Source organism: Anser anser (assembly GCF_964211835.1).
Source record: "Anser anser genome assembly, chromosome: 13".
NCBI classification, from domain to species: domain Eukaryota; kingdom Metazoa; phylum Chordata; class Aves; order Anseriformes; family Anatidae; genus Anser; species Anser anser.
Genome location: NC_139734.1, coordinates 17963913 through 17983033, shown reverse-complemented (window position 1 = coordinate 17983033; position 19121 = coordinate 17963913). Strand labels below are relative to the sequence as shown.

At 34.8% G+C, this 19121-nt stretch overlaps 1 protein-coding gene across 1 annotated transcript in view; it reads right to left on the bottom strand.

Moving 5' to 3' along the window:
* Nucleotides 1-247: 247 nt before the first annotated feature.
* Nucleotides 248-19121, bottom strand: part of LOC310881071 (uncharacterized protein) — an 88687-nt gene continuing 69813 nt past the window's right edge. The window contains exon 6 of the mRNA XM_083797804.1: nucleotides 248-3209. Within this exon, the coding sequence (XP_083653930.1) occupies nucleotides 3198-3209 (12 nt within the window). The 3' untranslated portion in view covers nucleotides 248-3197. The remainder of the gene's footprint in view (nucleotides 3210-19121) is intronic.

Here is a 19121-nt window from a genome sequence, read left to right as displayed (position 1 = left end):
TTATATATTTATTTTCAATTACCCTGACACAGTAACTCACCAACACTTACCGACACAAAAATGCATCCACCATGTCATTCTGTAATATTTTCACAAACTTGCAGTAACCTTTGCAGAACTTGCAGTGACTTGCAGAACTTTGTGGCTGTTACTAGCACACAATCAAACTGATTTAGCTCCCCCAATAAATAGAAATCATTACAATATCATTGCTATCAATATTATAAAAATAATAAAACAGAAAACACCCAATTTTACTGACAAGATCGGCAGCCAAGATTGGCAGATACTTGCATTTTACAGACAAGCATTTAAAGTAGTAGTTAAGTAGAAGAATTGGTCCATTTTTTCCCCCATTAGTATACTGATATTTTTCAGACACTCTCATATATTTTTACGTAATGGCAATTATTGTGATCTAAACAGTGGTTCAGACAGTTTTGGAAATGATGGGAAGAAACACCTCAAACAGAACTCCTTTATTACCTAAAATACATAAGCTTGAGCTCAAAGCCCTGAATTAAATTCTAACATTAATCTTTTGGTACCAGAAAGGCAACCTGTTTTCTGAGACACTTACACCTGAAGTCAATAAACCTTTTGTGAACAAATATAAATAAATTGTAGGAACTACCACATCTCTTAAAAAGAAAGCATAGATTCTAATATCAAAATGCTACCACTTTATCAATCTTTCTTTGAAGTATAAAGTACAATATTATATTGGCTTTGAAACCCAACATTAACAAGTTCTATCTCCACACAGCTGTCCTTATCTTCTCCTATTTCCACCATGTTTCTGTTGCTTTAGACCTTGCTGTTTCACCCATCACAAAGCTCCTCATACAGAACACATATAATGGGTAAAGAGACAGGTTTTTCTTAAGCAAACTTCTCAGCCATTATGAAGCTTAAAAATGTACACTTGCTCCTAAGTAGATTTGACTGGGTGGGGGGAGGAAGACACTAATAGAATAACTGCATTGTCCATAATTCCCATTTCCTAAGATCAAAAAAAAGTTTTTAAACTTTAAAGTTTAAAAAAGTTTTAAATTTTAAACAAACTTTTTTTCTAGAAGCTGCTTTTCAAAACTAGAGACTATATGTAGCTAAAAATGTTTGTTTGTTCTGAAAGATCTTTAAGCATTTCTACCTTTTATTTTTCTCCCTAAGCACCCTTCAATACAGAATCTAAAAAATCAGACACTTTCTAGACAACCTCCTATATAAGGTTGTTCTTCACTCACTGAGGTTTCCATTAATTTCTCTTTTTAAGTCCAAAACATCACATGTTTGCAAATTGGTGCAGTGAATTTGGCAAAATGGTTTATAGTTGTGAGGGGGAAAAAAAAAAAAAAAAGAAAAAAAATCCACCAACAACAACAAAAACACACCTTATTAAGTCATTTCATTAAGATACAATATGGGGGCTAGGAAAAGAAAAAAAAAAAAAGTCAACAAATTGCAACTGAATGTGCAGAATTCAGTCTTGTGCAGCACAGACACCCCACCCAACCCCACCACTACTTGCATCATCAGTGAAGTTGCCTATGAATCATTCTATGAATCTGAAAGGCTTACTTCAGTCATATTTTTCTTGATCTGCAGTTACTTTTCCCACAAGTGGGACTTGAAATAAAGTTTACTTATATTAAAAATTAAAAGCCTATGTCTGTCTTTTTTAGGCAAACCCCTAGTATTTATATTTCTTTACTCAGTCTTGTTACCTATTCTGTAAGCTTTTATAGCCTTTTAAAAAAATGAAGTGGCGTGCCATTTAGTAATAGCTTTTTCAGTTCTCTCAAAATCATTAACAAATAGTAGCTTGATCACTTTAAACACTTGTCCAACATTCCCTGCATGCAGACATCATGGAATGTCTTCAAATAAAGAAAAATAACAGCACGGTATTTATTTTTCATTTCTCTTCAGCTGTAAGTCATACTTGTAAGATAATAGTTGCTTTATGAATGATTAACCCATCACATACTTCAGAAAGGTAGAAGACAAATTTTGAGTTGTTTATTCTGCATTTTCACTGCCAAAACAGCAGGATGACTTTCTTTATGCAATTTCACGCTGATTACATTCTGTATGAATATGAAAATCTTAATCAGTGGGACTACCCTAAATACTCCTGAAGACATAAACCTCAGAGGAATATATCAGCCTATTTTTTTCAAGAAGAAAATGAAATAAAATAAAGCAAGAAAAAAAAGCTGAAATAAGCATGTCATAACTTACATGGACATACAGGACACAGTCTGCACATGGTATTTTTGTTTCGAAAAAAATTGACTGATATGCATAAAGTAGGTGAGCAGTAGGAAGCCTCATTCATCACTTTTCTGAGATTATTTGCTCTTACTGAAACAGCTGAAATGAACATACAGTCTTTTTTTTTGTTTGTTTGTTTCACAAATGGAAGCTTATGTTTTCCTTGACTTTCTCTATGACACAGTGTACAATCATGCTCAAGCTGTGGACACTGCTTTTTCTCTGTACTGCAGTCATTATCAGGAACAATACTGGCAGTCAGACACAGCAATACAATCCAGTACTTTATCTCTTAGCTAAATCCATATATTCATGTGTATTAGATAAAGTCCACAGATAAAAGACCATATTCAAAAAAAAAAGACCATTTGGATGATTTCCTCATCTACATTTAAAAACATAGCAGAAAGAAACCTGAGAGACCATTTCTATTTTAAAATAGAAAAATTACATTCAAAAATTGGGAACATCTCAACATTGGGAAGATTTACAATTCAATTTGCAAATTCAACAATTATAAAGCCAAAGCTACTTTTTTATTATTTTATTTTTATTAAGAACTACATTTCAGGGTCATGTAAAGCTTTTGAAATCCAGCAAAATGAATAGAGAACTATGCTGAAATCTATACAACTCAGACTACACTCAAAAATGAGGCTTTTTGTACATTGCCTGGAAAATCATCATTCTGTCAACTATGCTTCTTTATCATTCTGGTATGTATTGCTGCAAACTGATATATGAAGTAAAAATAAAAAGGAAAAATTAAGTTTCACATGGGCAAGGGAAGTAGGAAGTCCATTTTTTTGTGTAAGAGTCAGTCATCAGTTAGTGAGCCCACAGTTTTGTCTTCTTTCCTTGCTTTGTTCGCTTGTTTTTGATTGGTTGGTTGTTTTTTGTTTGTTTTACAATTAGCACAGTCAAAGCTCCAGCTGAAATTAAAGATCAAAAGTTAACAGAGCTCAGAAGAAAATACATTCAGCTTCAGCCCTGTTTAAGCACTACTGTCATCTTCCTGCTTGCTTCTATTTAGATACTGAGCAACTGCTACTTAAAAAAAAAAATTAAAAATAATAAAAATTAAAAAAAAAAGTGATTTAGTGAATTTGAAACCACTTGAACCACTTGTAATCAGTTGGATCAGAAAATATCCACTATTTCTTAAGTACAATTGCTTAAAGGAGAACTGAATCAAGGGTAAAGAAGCAGAGGTAATACCTAGATGAAAAATAAGAGCACTGTGATCAAATTTGCAGCATTACTTAATTCACTGGATCACAGACTCTTAGAAAAGCAAGAGATTTGGTGGGTAGAATGTCAGCTGGTATTAATTCTAATAGCTCTAGTGAAGCTGCTTTACCTGCATTTGTGGTAGACTTGGATCTCTTGAGAATGAATTATTTTTCACAATTCCTTTAAGTTTCAAAACTGCGAGGGAAGTAATATAGTTCAAGATGATGGGAAACACTGAGATAGAGCTGAATCTATTCTTAATAAGGAGAGAAAGATGAAGACACCTTTACAAGAATTCAAGTGGTCAAGTGGTGTACTGAAAAGATTTTAGTTCACTCTTAGCTATCTGACTCTAATTTTTGTCCAGGTAACTTTCCAGGTAACCATCATGTGCATGTTTTTATTCAGACAGTTTTATATTTTAATACCTTTTTTTGTTAAGCATGCGTAAGTGAAATCCACAGTTTACATTTGCCCCTGCTAAATACCTGTTCAAATCTTTTTGGCAGAATGTATCCAGAAAAAGAAATGATAAGGAAATCAAAATAACATGCAATCCTTGATCTCATGTATTTCTTTATTCTCTTTCAGAAAACTTACAGATCTGAAAAGCCAATAAAATCAATGTAGAAAGTATTAGTTTTAAAAAGAGAGTGACAAACTCAGAAGGGAAATGCACAGACTTTCTTTTTTGTCCCACATTTCTGCTGTCTTTGAGAAGGGATAAGTTATGTTTCACAAACCTTTACCTTTATGGAGATTTAAAAAACAACAACAAAAAACAAACAACAACAACAAACACATGATGCAAATGATGATTTATAGTTAAAACACTGAAATAATCACAAATAAGAACTAGGAAGTCACTCATCACGTCTGCTGACTCCTGTAGTTTTAAAACCTATGTCTTACTCTGATAATATTTTACAAAGTAGTACATCAAGGTGTTTCTTCACATTTGACTTGTGGCACAAAGGACATTAGCTCTCTGGTAAAAACAAAAAAGTCTCATTAAAAAAATAATAATTTCTGTGGTAATTAACAAAAACTGGGTTAGTTAATTTTTCAAACAATATGAAAGGCTGTTTGCTACTTTTTTATTTCTCTTTATGGAATGGTTTATTCCACATATTCTGTTTTGGTTACCTTTAGTTTATTTTCAGTTCACGGTGACAAGTTCAAACACAAGAAAAGAATGTGAGAGGTGAGATATTTTTAATATGACAATTAAAAAATTCTTAACATGAAAGTTGCCTTTAAAAAAAAAGTTGCAAATCTCAAGAAAAGCTAGTAATTGGCTTAAAACTTTCTCCTCTCTTGACAGGTTTACAAAAGCAAGCTACTAATTCATCTGCTATGTTTCATGCATTCTTTTTCTTATATTTTCTTTCAAAAGCAGAGTAAAGCATACATAATCATATTAAGGTTTTTGTTTTCAAGCAGGTCTCAGGCTTTTAAATCATGTTCTGGGTTACTAGTACATTTGAAGATTACATTTATACACTATACATATAATTTCTCGTAGTACTTAAAACATTCATCCAAATCAAAAAAAAAAAAAGACACTTGACAGTTCAGATTTCTGGGTGGCATTGTAACTGATAGCAATTGTGAGCTATTTAAAAGTCAGTTTAATGTGTATCTGGGGAAAATATTTTTAAAGAACACCACTGAAGTCATGCTCCATTGGAGACCTAGCCAAGGCATCAATTAGTGGTATTAGAGGTATCAAGTTAATGAAGTCCTAGTCCAGCTTCTACTGAGAGTTTTTGTGAATATCAAGTTTTCTTTCACCATCAGCACTAGAAGTTCATAGTAATTACAGCCTCCTCACTCCCCCAGAGATCAGGTTTAAGAGTTCAGGCACTACAAAGCTAACACCTCCTGCATGGTGTTAACTTGTAGAAGGAAAGGTAGAAAGCTGTTGGAAGTGTAACACTGGTAATGAAATGAAAAATATATTTTGTGTCAGCCTATTTTGCTGCAAGCCTTTTCTCCTTTACGATGGAACCTAGGTTAACATAAATCAGTTACCAAATGAGTCCCCCACATGCACTAATCTTCAAATTACTACCACTTACACATACTACTACTAAGTCATTTTTAGACTTTTCGTAAATGTTTGGATGTACAGATTTGGCACCATTTTGGGACAGATTTTTATCAGAACATAATTTTGCATAGAAAACTTGTCCTCTAGTACTAATAGATGTATGTGCATTACAGAGAAAGCAGCACATGGAAAAATATCAGGATTGCATTTTTTGAGGTGTTTTAGGTGTACTACTTATGATCCTTACCCATCACCCATGTTAGTACAAACAAATGAGAATGCGTTAAAGCCAGACTAGACAATATAATTAGGAGATAAATGAGATAGGTAATTTTGAAGTGACTGGTATAAACATACTAATAATATATTTGTATTATAAGCACATTTATACAATTCTCTCTTTGAATGTTAACATCTCAGATTCAGTATTTTAATTAAAATGTGTATGGTGCAAAATAAAATACGGTCATTCAAAAGATTAATCAAAACTAGAAACCAGTTTGAAAAAAGAACAGATATGCCTCAACAGATAGGTCTGTCATCTACCCTTTCCTTTGAAATCTTTAAATGATGTTAAACATGAAATATGACAGATGAAACACCACCAAGAAAAAACAGAATGCAGTATTTATTGTATTGCTACTGATAAAAGAGGCTAGAGAACTTTTAAGGCTTTCCTTACAAGATCTTTACCTTATTCTGATTTGAATAGCACAGTAACTTTTCTTTCTTTCTTTAAAGACCAAGGTCATACTGGGAATCAGGACATTATATAGTTTGCCCAAATAGGATGATTTCCATGATGCAGGCAGACAGTTTAGCATAGAATTTTGTGAAATACAAAGCTGCTGGCAGATGATGAAAAATGCTGAGGTTGAAGCACACCGTTAATTCACATACGTACCTTCCAACATTGCTTGCTTAGTTTGCCATGAGGTGGCCGTGGTACCAGAAAAGAAGCCTACAGGCGTACACAAGTTCACAGTGGTAAGTGTGGTGCTGTAACAAGTTGTCTTGAATTACGAAGGCTACAGAATGCTAAACAGTTCCAAGACAAAGGAATACCTTGTCTTAGAATTTATCTTGAGAAATGGAACTTTCAAAGGAACTTGAAGTACTGAGTTGCAGCAATATTCTGTCATTAGGGAAGTACAGTATTAAGATATTTGGAATTAACAATGATGTAACATATTAATGCTTTCCCAATATCCTTCTCCTCTCAGGTACCACAAGCAAGGCTACTGATCTTCCAGATTTTCATTATTTTATCTTAAAAAACACTGAGTATATCAATGATCTCATACCAAAGATACTCAATAGCTTATGTTTGACCTAATTGTGATTAAGGATTTTTGGAATTAAGGATTTTTTGGGGTTAATTATACACAAAAGCCATTCTTTTATGCTTCCAACTTTGTGACTTGCCCAGACTCCAAATCTCAAATCCAAATAATCAGACACAACCTGGATATTACAAAGCTAAAAGAGCTACCCAATTTGTAGTTACTAGTCATCATCATCTTTCTTGTCCGGAAAAATAAATTCGACCACTTAGATAATATTTATGCTACTTGATGCATGCAAGAAGAACAAAAAGACAGCCTACAGCTGGCAAATAAATCAGCCTCCTTGGATGCAGTTCGCTTTATAAAGCATGCATAAAATAAATAATTTCTGCGTTGTCATTTTATATCATGTATAACAACACATTTGCTTTTGCATTCTTATTTTAGTTACTAACTGCGACCCCCGTTTAGGTAAACACATGCTTTTCCCTCTAAAACATGCCTTATGTTCTAGCATTTTGTACTTTACAAAGAATTTCACCATTTCTAGTTTTGCTATAGTATTTGCTATTTTGTTATAAAGGCAAGGAGCATTTATAAGGCAAATTTATAGAGCCTGCAGTCAGTTGGATTTCTGCTTCTGTGTCAGCTAAATATATTTCCTTACCATAGTGTCATTTGACAGCTGCAGTCAGATAACAGCAGAAATGTAATAGCACGAGGAAAAATACAAGCAACCTAGGGAAGTTACATCTATTTAATGGGGATGGATTGTCCCCTTTGAAATTTTTAAAGCATAATATACAAAAACAATGAGTCATTAGTTGAGAAAGTAGTTCGTCCTGTTGCAGAACAGCTTCACAAAAGCCATTATCACCTCAGTAAAGGAGGTGAACCAGAAAGCTGGAACATTGACTCAGCGAATTAATGCATGAACACATATTGCCGTAGATGTTGTAATTCTCGAGACCAATTTTTAGCTAAAGGTAATAAAAATAAAAAATAATAAAAAATAAATAAATAAAAACAGAACTTCAGAAGCATTACCTTGTAGGTTACAGAGAGCTAAATTATTACTTAATTGCAACAAATGGTCTGAAGCTAAATTATAGCTGTTTTCATTAATTGCTCTGTTAATATAGCTCTGTTTTCATTAATTGTCCTAAAAGTCATTTGAATATTTATGAGGAGGAAAATAAACGAGTTCTCAAAAATCTTTAGGAATTCTGTTGTCCACTTGTAAAAGTGGATACTACAGTAAAGAGTGATAGTATTCTCTACTGAGATTGCAAACACTGTAAATATTATACTACCCATAAAATCACACATGATTAGGGAAGTCAGCATACTGTGCTATATGTATAATAGATATAAGAATGGTTTGTGTTTAATTTTCCTTTTAAAGAACATTTAGACAATAGCATCTCCTAATGTACATGCCACAGTAGAAACAATTTACTGTTTCACGTTTTACACATTTTCATACATTATTACACTGGATGCAGGAATGTGCATGTTAGATACAAATGTTTCTAGATGTCCAGCCCTATTTTTCCTATATATTGTTGTTAAATTCCTATTGCTTTATTTTGAATTCTTTCCTTACAAGAGAAAAAAAGATCAATACTACAAGCACCATGAACTTCACAGTTACTGTGAAAGCAGGGATCTACCACAAGCACTGCAACAGTTCTTTATCATTGCTCATTCTTCCAAAATAAGAACTTTATGTAACACAAGGAGTAAAAAGAGCTGACTGCTTTCTACCCTGTTGTACTGACAGCTTTTGGCATAGGCAATTATGACTCAATTTAAAAAACCTGAAAGTATTTGAGCATGAACACTAGAGATGGGCCAGCTCTTTTTAACCAGATATTAAGCATAACAAAATGGCATTTCAGTTCTGTCTGGTCATTCTTCACCTTCCATATTATCCGAGCAGTTAGACAAACGAGAAGTTCAAAAATTGAAAATGGAGTGGAGAAGCAGCAGAAAAGGCCCAAGAGAATGCAGTAATTGCATAAAGCAGATGAGACTAACACTGTAAATCTTCTCACAACAGAATACTTATTCTAGATTGTGTAGCAGTTGCCTTCACTAGAAACAGCCACTTATTTTTCATGCATCTTTCCAAATAAGGTGGAGGATGAAAGCTGGTAAATTTTATCCACATAATAATTCAGGCATAACACGATGGCATATTTCTCAGCAGCTTCCCAACCTGTTCTACGTCCCACAGAATGACACAGGTAAAAAACCCTGTCACATTAGTAAACCAAGAAGAACTAAGGTTGACCACCCCCAAATCAAATGATTTATGGCCAAACATAACAGCACTGTAGCAACATATATATATGTTTTTTCCTATGTGAAAAAAGTTTGATTTTTTAATTCTAAAACACAATAATTAGCTTCTAGGAGCAATACTGCTTGTTAACTGACTGATGAATCATTCAGTTCTGGGGCATTGAGGTGGTATAGAATAAGAATCATAGAATATCCAAGTTGGAAGGGATCCACAAGGATCATCAAGTCCCCAGGAGTTATATTCATAAAAGAAAAAATATTAAAGTCAAATGTCAGTATTTCAGTCTTTCTGTGGTAATAAATGAAGTATCTGTAGATATTGAGACTCTTCTTCCACCATCCCCAGATGTACTCTTCAGCACTAGGACACAATTTACACAGCTGCACTATATTGCTTTATAGGAGAAAAACATTAAGACATGATAACAAATGAGACTTGCTCCCCCCAAAAAACATTCACCAGTTCTCCAGCAGACATTCCTATTAATATATTGTTCTTTTGCAACCATCTAAAAGCAGAACAAACAAACAATAATAATAATTGTTAAATATCAAGGTTGCAATTCAATCTCTCATTTGCATTATGTAACCGAGATATTTCATAATAGCCACTATTAAATTTAAGTCCGATGCTTTCTTCACTTTAGGAAATGAGTGCACCCAGGAAGAAGCACTGATTCACAGGTTTTGCTGACAAGTTTAACCCATTCTATACCTGTAATTTGGACCCCAGCCATTCAGCACAGCAGACAGTGAATGCTGGTACAAAAGCTGTTCTGATTTTTGCTGCCTCTGAAACTGTCATCATGAACAGTCACTAGCTGCTTTGCAGAATGGGAAGACATTTTGTGTTCTGTCTTAAATGCGGGTACTTAAATGAGGGTGGATTTTTTTTTATTCTATAGAAGGTAAAAGCTGAAGAACAACACTGCAGAATTTATAATATTTTTTAAAAACAGAAAAGCATTCTAATTGAGTATGCACACATTCGTGCTGCTGACACAAGTATGCATTTGGGACAAATTGCTTCAGAAATACAAAAAACTCACAACTCTTGACATGCCAATTCTCAACAGCTAAGACAGTGCTTAGACTCACAAATTACATGGTTTATATATAAATAAATGCAGATAGTACAACTGGTCATAACTCTTTAGTATATTGATCTCAGTGCACTTTCCCCTTTCTGCCTTTAGTCTCTGAAGTTAAAATCTCAGGCAAAAGCCACATTCAAACAAAGCTAAATAGAAGGCAACAAATATGTTGGGGGAAGAGGACAGGGTTTTGCCTAGTCACTTCTTTCTCAAAGGGTCAGACAGTAAAACTTATTTTTCCTTTTTCACATTTGTTGCTGATATCAGCTTATTTCAGCTGTAACAGCTTATCACAAAGAATCATTAGTCTAGTACACCTGACATTCTGCCTCAGCGTGTCTTGGACAATGCTTGTGGGTTCTATTGGTCTTAATCACCAAACTGTGTATCCTTTTGCAATCTTGGCAGTTGAATTCTACTTACAGGTCTGAACTGAGAAATCAGGATTATCCTGTCCTTATGACAGAAGTTATTCTAGGTTCTGTGCATTTATATTTCAGCGAAAGATATGTTGATAACATCATTTCATGTCTGTGATTAGTTAAAATAGAATTTGATTTTTTAAACCTGTTAATGGGGTGATGTCAGGTGTCTAATATCCCAAAATGACTACAAAAGTCCAAAATCATTTATCTGATGGTAGCAAGAGAAATAAAGATGCGATTCATCAGCTCGAGAAATTAAATGACAATTCTGATTCCATTTGTGTGTTTGTGTGTGTGTGTGTGTGTGTTTTAAATCTCTAGTTAATATTTCTCCTCAATATACTAATTAGCTTCAGCACTTGGAATCTCACAATTAAACATTCTCTTCATTGCTGGTAAAGGTATAGACAATTTTGAGATTCAGCTGCCACAATAGTTCTATGATGTCCAGAAAATTATGACAATCTTCAGTTTAAATAATTTAAGTCAGTTACATCAGTTATACAAAATAATATCCATGAGGTATGGTGTGCCATCTTTTTTATTTATTTCATCTTTAAAAGAGGAAAGCTGAAAGAAAAGCGAGTGAATACGGATTCTACCCATTCCTGCAACAAATGGTCATGCTATCATCCTCAAAGCATTGTCATAAAATCTTGCCCTATATGCTTTCTCTTGACATTGACTTCCTCTCAGCAACAGTTTTGAGTGTGTTAACGTAGTACTGTGCTGGGAATGTGACTGTCATCTTTCACCTTCTGTTCACCAAAGAGGGTAAAAAATAACCCACATTACTAAATTGTACTTCTAGAATATGCTGGTCATGGGACTTGGAATGAGCTCTGAAAAAAAACATTGCAAGGTGACTAGCAAGGTTTCATTGTCTCCTTTTCCTTCACAAATCCATCCACTGGTTAGAGACTCACTAACAGATGAGCAAAATGTCTGTTCCTAGCCACTAGCTCAAAGTGAAAATATGTCAAGAAGGATTCATCTGGACAGTTTCTCTTCAGGAACATGCAGGAAGGGATAATCATATCCCATGAGAGACAACCTGCAGAGTTCCTACAAATTTTCAACAGTGTTTCAGTCTGGATATGGAATTTCTTCAAGTGAATGCACCTCCCACATCCCTCAAGCCATGGCTCTGCAAGCCTGCAAGTACAAGGCTAGTAACATAATGAGCTCCCTACAGACTTCTTCCCAACACATGCAGAAGAACGTGCAAAATATAAAGTAATATTGCTAATTAGGCAGGAAAAAAAGCCCTATAATTCTAGTCCCCCAAGCAGCTGGGCTGTTCCCGTCCTCTGAGGTCATCAGGATGACCTTGTCATCCTTGTAACGCTTAGCCCTACAGCAGAAAAACTACAGTGCACAAATGCTTACATGGCTTTCTGAAACTCAACTCTCAGAGCTGCTGGAAAACCAATGTCTTTTTACAGGATCTTTCTCTACTATTTATGTATGTAAGCTTTCCAACAAGTGGCCAGCTCCTTTATTGACAGTTATATTGGCTGCTTAACTACAGACACACAAAACAAAGATGAATTAGCATGGCACAAGTAGCTGTGTACTGTAGCATATTGATTAGAGAATGGTCAATCTACAAAATCAAGTTACTACTACAATCCCTAATGATCACCTCTTCCCTGAAACTCTTTGGATTTTATAATTTAACCTACCTTTTGCTATCAGGGTTACCTTTAATAAATGAGGCTTATTTCAAGCCATCATAGGTCTCATGCCAAAATCTGAATTAAGAAATGCTTATTAAAAATCAGATTATTCATTTAGGATTTTTCAATTATGAACGGTCAAAGAGTGGGCGGGAAATAACAAACTAGCATAAATGCAAGTTAATTGTTGTAGCACATGGAGAGTTTCCTGCAAGTTGTCATTGAAAACAATTTGTCTGACAATGTTCATACAATAAAGCCCAAACTTTCCACATAAACAGAAATCTTTAAGATGGACTGTGCACTAAAATTCTGACACAACAGCCCAGAGTGTTTCTGTGGGATAAAGGAGAACAGTCTAAAACCTCCTTTCTTGTCTTTTTAAGGCAACTGACTTCAATTTCATTCTTCTATATGAAGTGGCAGAGTTCCAAACACTATCTGGGAGAAGGAGCTGTACATTTGTCCTGACTCAGCTGTCTTTGTTCATTAAGAAGCTATGGAAGCCGGACATCCCTTAAAATCTTGGATTTATCATGACTTGGAATAGTGCATTTTTGAAATGTCAGCTTCTGTAGGCTTGAAATTATTTTGAAAGTCAACTCCAACACAACTACCATTGTGATACATTTCTCTAAGTACGACAGACATTAATAAATCTTTGTCATTAAATACATAAACTAAAAATGCAACAGTTGTATTGCAAGGGTAATACAATTTACATAGCTGAGTAATAAGATTTAACACAGTAAGTTTGATCAGAAATGTGAAAGCTTGTTACTTATTTGTTTCCTTAAGTAGTACTCAAGTAGTACTACACTCAGCAGTAGACTACTTAGGAATAGACTACAAGGGGCAGCTTATTTAAAGAAAGAAAGAGGACCAAATTTGACCACCAAACAAAAAAAAAAAAAGAAAGAAAAACTTTGAATGAGGGAGAATAACCACTCTGTGGTATGAAAGTCAGGCAAAGATTCAGAGCTCCGGAAGCAAAAACAATAGATTGAGAATGACTTGAAGACCATTCCAAACCTGAATACATCTCCTAGGTAATTTTCTCTAAGAAATTTCTCTGTATGTAACTTCTACTTTCACACATAATTAAGAGCTGTCATGATTCAGGCAAAGAGTTGCTGGAAGTAGAGTAGTGATTGCAATCCTCCACCAGGGAGGGATGTAATATAAAGATCTTTCGTGAGCCAGTACCTTCCTCAAGAACAGAACTGCTGTCTCTGCCACCTTCCAAAAGCACGTGGAAATCTGCTCTGGTAATGCAATTTAAGAACATATAGAAACTGCTAGATAGTGTTTTGCACACAAATGTGTACAAGAGAAACAAGGAAGAGCCTTTACAGTCTCTTTGTAGAGATGCAGACTAGGTGAGCATTTTGTAGGTGGGCTCAAGCTATTGTTAAAGGCCTACTAGCAAACTAGTACACTAGGCCTACTACGCCTACTTGCAGAAGTCTCGATCCATCATTTGCACCTCATTTTTGGCCAAACTTGCAAATGCTTACTAAGTAAACAGGAGTGCATTTTTAGAAGTCCAAGAATTTACATGTAGCATTTACACTCACATCCCTTATTTTTTTATTTGAAACACCTTTATACATATGTGCTACAGCCTCCACATGACTTAACACTGTAAAGTGTTTGTATCTTCTCCTCCCTTCCTACTTTTCAGTAACATTCACAGTGCACACATAACATCACAGAAAAACTCAGTGTGGTTTCATTGTTATTCTAAATATATGTATTTGGAGTAATGTGTTTCTCCTCTGAGACCAGTATCTCCAGTGGCATTTTTATAAAATTGGTTCAGAGCTACTACGAATACATATGCATTATATCCTCCTTGTAACATGTGTTACAATTCAGAACAAAATTTATCACTGCTTTCTTCTGATAATTGCTTGACACCTCAGACATTAAACACTCGCACAGAAGCTGATAAAGTTGTTAACTATTAAGATGTAATGCTTTGAAAGATTACCCATGAACCAATACTTTAAACTTGATTTTTTCCTGCCATGGCTAAATAGATATTTATCAAATGCTTATTAAAATGGTTGCAGAACAAAAAGGAGAGGGATGAGGCCTTCATGCAGAAAGATTGATTTTTTCCTGTCTCTAACGCAATAACATTCATCATTTTCTTCCTCCTGTTACATTCACGTATTTTCTTCAAGTGTTTTATCTGTTTTATCTACCAAAACAATTGAAAGAAAGCAACAAACTTACTGGAATCCTCTACTGCTTACAACTATTTTCTCCCATGCTTTAACTTCCACTATTATCAACATGTTGACAATAATTTCAAACAGCTACATGCTGTAAGTGATGCATCGACAAAATTTAAAATCATTATTTTAAATTATCAGTTATGATACTTACCTGGACTGAACAAGAAAAAATAAGCAAATACCTTTCTAAGATGAATAAAAAAGACTTCACAGGCAGCAAGAAATTCAACAAACATGTTTCTTTGGCTCAATGGGTATGTGTAAATTTTCGTGAGTGTCCTAAAAAAAAGAGTCATGCCACTGATTTAGCCAGTAAAGTTGTTTTATTTCATTAACTTTTATTGTGAAGCAATGTCTTGCACTTAGGCTTAATATACAACACTCCTAAATTTTGGCATGGATTTTTTTAATTTCATTTTTTATCTTTTATGTCCAATACGCTGTTTAAGTTTACGAGTCACCTCCAGAGCTGCCCTTTCCCCTCCCTCTTCTGGGAGTGAAAGGCTTTAAGTGGTGAAAGGCTTTCAAAATAGCTTTGATGTATCAGCACAGATACAAGCTTCCAAACGGTGCATAAACCATCTCTCTTTTTATTCTAAACCAAATCCATAACTTTCTCCTACTTGTCTTACTTATCAAGGACCCTCTCTTCCTGCCTTTATTATCTTTGGCACTGAAGTGAAATTCTCTCCCTCTCTCTCCAGTTCCAGTGGATGTTCAACTACTTACTAGTAGAGAATGTACTGGCTAGTATTTAGAGTAGTTTTATTTTACTTGAAGTTTGAAACATCCAGTAAGTGGATATATCAGAGAAGCCAATAAGGATCAGCAGAAAAGCTGAGTCCATTCTATAATGAAAAATACAAAGATGCTCAGAATTAGTGTAAGAGCTTATTTCTTAACTGATGATCTTGAAAACAGTCTGTTCATGTGTGGCTCAAAGAGCTGACTGACAAATAATTTATCTAGGAGAAGGTCTTTCTCCTGACTTTAAAGACGCCCAATGCTACTTCGATTGCAGGGCAGCAAATTTTTTTTTTTTAAGTTTCTTTCTGCAGTGGATTGACATACTCTGTTCTTCTAGACTGTGCTTGAAAAACTCTAGGAAAAAACTTTAGGCAGCAAGGCTGTGAAACAGCCTTCTCTGCCAGATGTAGGCTAGAATAGCCTGCAGACTCATAGTAAATGAATGGAGAGATGCAGAACAAGAATAATCCAAACAATTTCCTAAAAACACAGAAGCAGCAACTGTAATACAGAACAATCACTATTACAGGTAATACAAATTGGTTCTGCTCGATTAAGGCATTGTTGGCAGAAGGAATACGTGAAACAATACTCTCTTACAACATATACTTCTCACAAAACAAACTCTTCCATTTTCACTGATATAAATGTTAATCACTTTCCAACCACTTTTTGCACCATATAATACTTTGGCATACATTCAAATCACTTATTTTCAGTAGGAAAATACGTGAGTATGGAATGGCCATGAGATAAAGATTCTTGCAGACCTTAATCTTCAGGGTGAAATTCCATGGCCCATATTTTGCTTATCTTCCCCAAAGAGGAAATTTTGCTCACCTTCCACAAAAGACCCAATTAATAGTTATGTAGAACTGCTTTGCACGTATAAGAGGTGTCAAAACCATCGCTAAAGAGACTAGAATGCAGTTTTGAAATGTAAATTTACGTTTTTTGTTTCTTAAAGAACTGCTAATGGAACAAGCCTGAAAAGCATCACAGTATAAGGTAGTGTGGAGGATGCTTGTGTAAGTGAAAAAAATGATTTTTTTGTACCACCTTTTCACTACTGAAAGTTTTCTGTTCTGCTGAATAAAAATTAAGGACTCGTGAAAGAAGGGGATGACAAAGAACAGGCAGTTAATACGACCCCCAAACAAAACACAGCAGGCATTAAAAGTGAAGGTTGCAGCAATTTGAATGTTTCTTTTGGGAAGAATTTTGCCTCTTTCTTCTGTTTAACCTTACCTTAATGTTTCCTTGATTTTTCCCATTTCTCTTAATGTAGCTATAGTTGAACTAGGAATTAACTCAGTTAAAAGTTAATTTGACATGGACTCCTACAGTTTTTATAGGGCTGGGGCATCAAGATATTTTAATAACTTTGCATGCAGAACATGGCTCACATAATAGAGTGGCTCAAAATACACAATAGTATCTTTTAAGAATGCAGCTCTATACAAAACATTCTCACCTGTATTTGTAAGTAGGCATATTATTTTTCAGTTGACTTTGGAATGTAGCATTGCCTTTCCCCCACTCCATACCCTCAAACTACACTTGGACCAAAAGTTGTTTGAGGTACATTGAAGTTTGGTATGGATAAAGTTCCAGAGAGAAGCCAGAAAGCATTAGCATAAAGAACAGTAAGAGTTTATGATTAACCTAAATTTAGCCAGAGGAAAGAAGCTGCCATTTGAACTACAGGCTGTTTCCCATGTATTATTCACACGTTTGGGTTTCTAATAAGAAGATCGAAGAGCTGCCTTTAGTTTTCATCTGCAACCCAGATAGATGATATTCACCGCTACAGAAAAAAAAAAAGTATAAATTAAGCCACTATTTATTAATATAAACGGAAGCACTGCCACAGAAGACACTGGCTAAATGATGCAGGAAATTAAAGTAAGGTAAGGAATAGATGCTGCAATGAATCTTGACAAATCTCTTTTGGGAGAACTCAACATGCTTTCCAGCTAGTCTACATTTCAAGTGCTGCACTTACTCTGTTGATATCCTAGTGTTCTGTCACTGTTAGGACATGTCCTTACATTCTGGTCAGTTACTGCAAATAGTGGGCAACCAAAATAATCCCTAAATACACACTAAATAAATAAATAAATAAATAAAGATCTAGGCCAAAAATATAGTGGTACCAGTAATTGCTTTCAACTGGGAACTGTAAAGAAACACTTCTGTTTTCTCTTTACTAGTACTGAAACTTTTCTTGGAGGAAGCCCTGGCTGTGAACTTTAACTTATGACTAAAGGCAACTTGTATTGATTTTTCTCCTACAAATCTTAACAGGTTTATGCAGTTTTTGAAAGGGGTGTTGACAGAATCCTCAAATGGATTACAACGCCAGAGAACAAAAAGGGAACTGTGATCTTTTATTGAAGAACTGATTGCCTAAATTCAAAGACACTTCCAGCTTTAAAGAACCTTAACATGGGAGACACGATTTTCACTTGTCAAGGCACATTTTTTTTTTCAAGTCCTGTTTAGTCTATCCTGGCTGACTATAGAGTAGAATACAGAGGCTGATGTTCAGCACATGGACTCCTAAATTGATGCATCATGAAGCAGTAAGCGTATGGGATCGAGGGTGCACGAGAACCAAATAGTCTGTTAATGCCAGTCAATAAATATATGTTTGGGTGTTTGACATTCTGCCCCCTTACTTAAGTTGGTACATTTTATGATGGAACAGACAATCTGCCCAAACCAGACCACCTTTGGAAGACAGTTACTCATATAAAGTATTCTTTAAAAGATCTGGGAGATATTTGTTCATTTCTGATGAAGTCCTAGTTGCGGTAACATCATTTTTGAATGGTCTTTAAAGCAATAGCTATTGTTATATTTGCAGAGCCACAGCTTCAGATTCAAGTTTTGCATGAAGTTTTAGTATGAAAGACACTTGGAGTTTTGACAGTACAGAATTTCATGCGAGTTTGGAGGACCAATTTGACGTAAGCCTTTTTTAAACACTTAAATTATTTATCAGATATATACAATAAAACAAAAAAAAAAAAATCAAACATCCCACCGCCCCCAAACAAAAACCACCACTAGAAAACTGCAATCCTGTAACAGATGTTAAGAAAACACTTTGGTGAAGTACGCATATAAAGATTGTATATATAGGGCTACAGATAACAATTAAAATGAGACAATGTCAAGATTACAATTAAAAATTGAGACAATGGAAATAATGTCAAGACCACAGTTTCCATTGCCTCTTCAAAAAAAACAACTAGACAAATAAGCGGAAATTCAATATTTAAAGTGAAAACAGGGCTGCAGATTAAAAAAAAAAGGTAATGTATTTAAATGACATATTAACATTTGGATAGAGCTCTGTACTTTCCTTCTAGAACTCCTGTAGATTCTTAATTGACAAAATTCCGTAACAGAATTCAAAGCTCATGTGCATAAATCAACAGTTACAAACTTTAGGACTAAAGTCATAAAAGCAGGCTTAGACATACATTTCTGAGTTACATTCCCTGGATTTTTTGATATTTGGATTTGAATATTACCCTCTCCCCCCAGTGCCTCTGATCAACATAGAGCTAACTATTTGCTGCTATTCAGATGACCAGGATGAATAACTGGCAATAATGACAAGACAACATGATTGAGAAGCTCGTGTTACAAGGATTCCTCTCAGTTAAAGGAAGCCCTTCAGAAGACAAAGATAAATAAATATCAACTCACCTGCTCTCACCAGTTGCACCAGATCTATTTAAAGGCTAACAACCAAAATACATATAT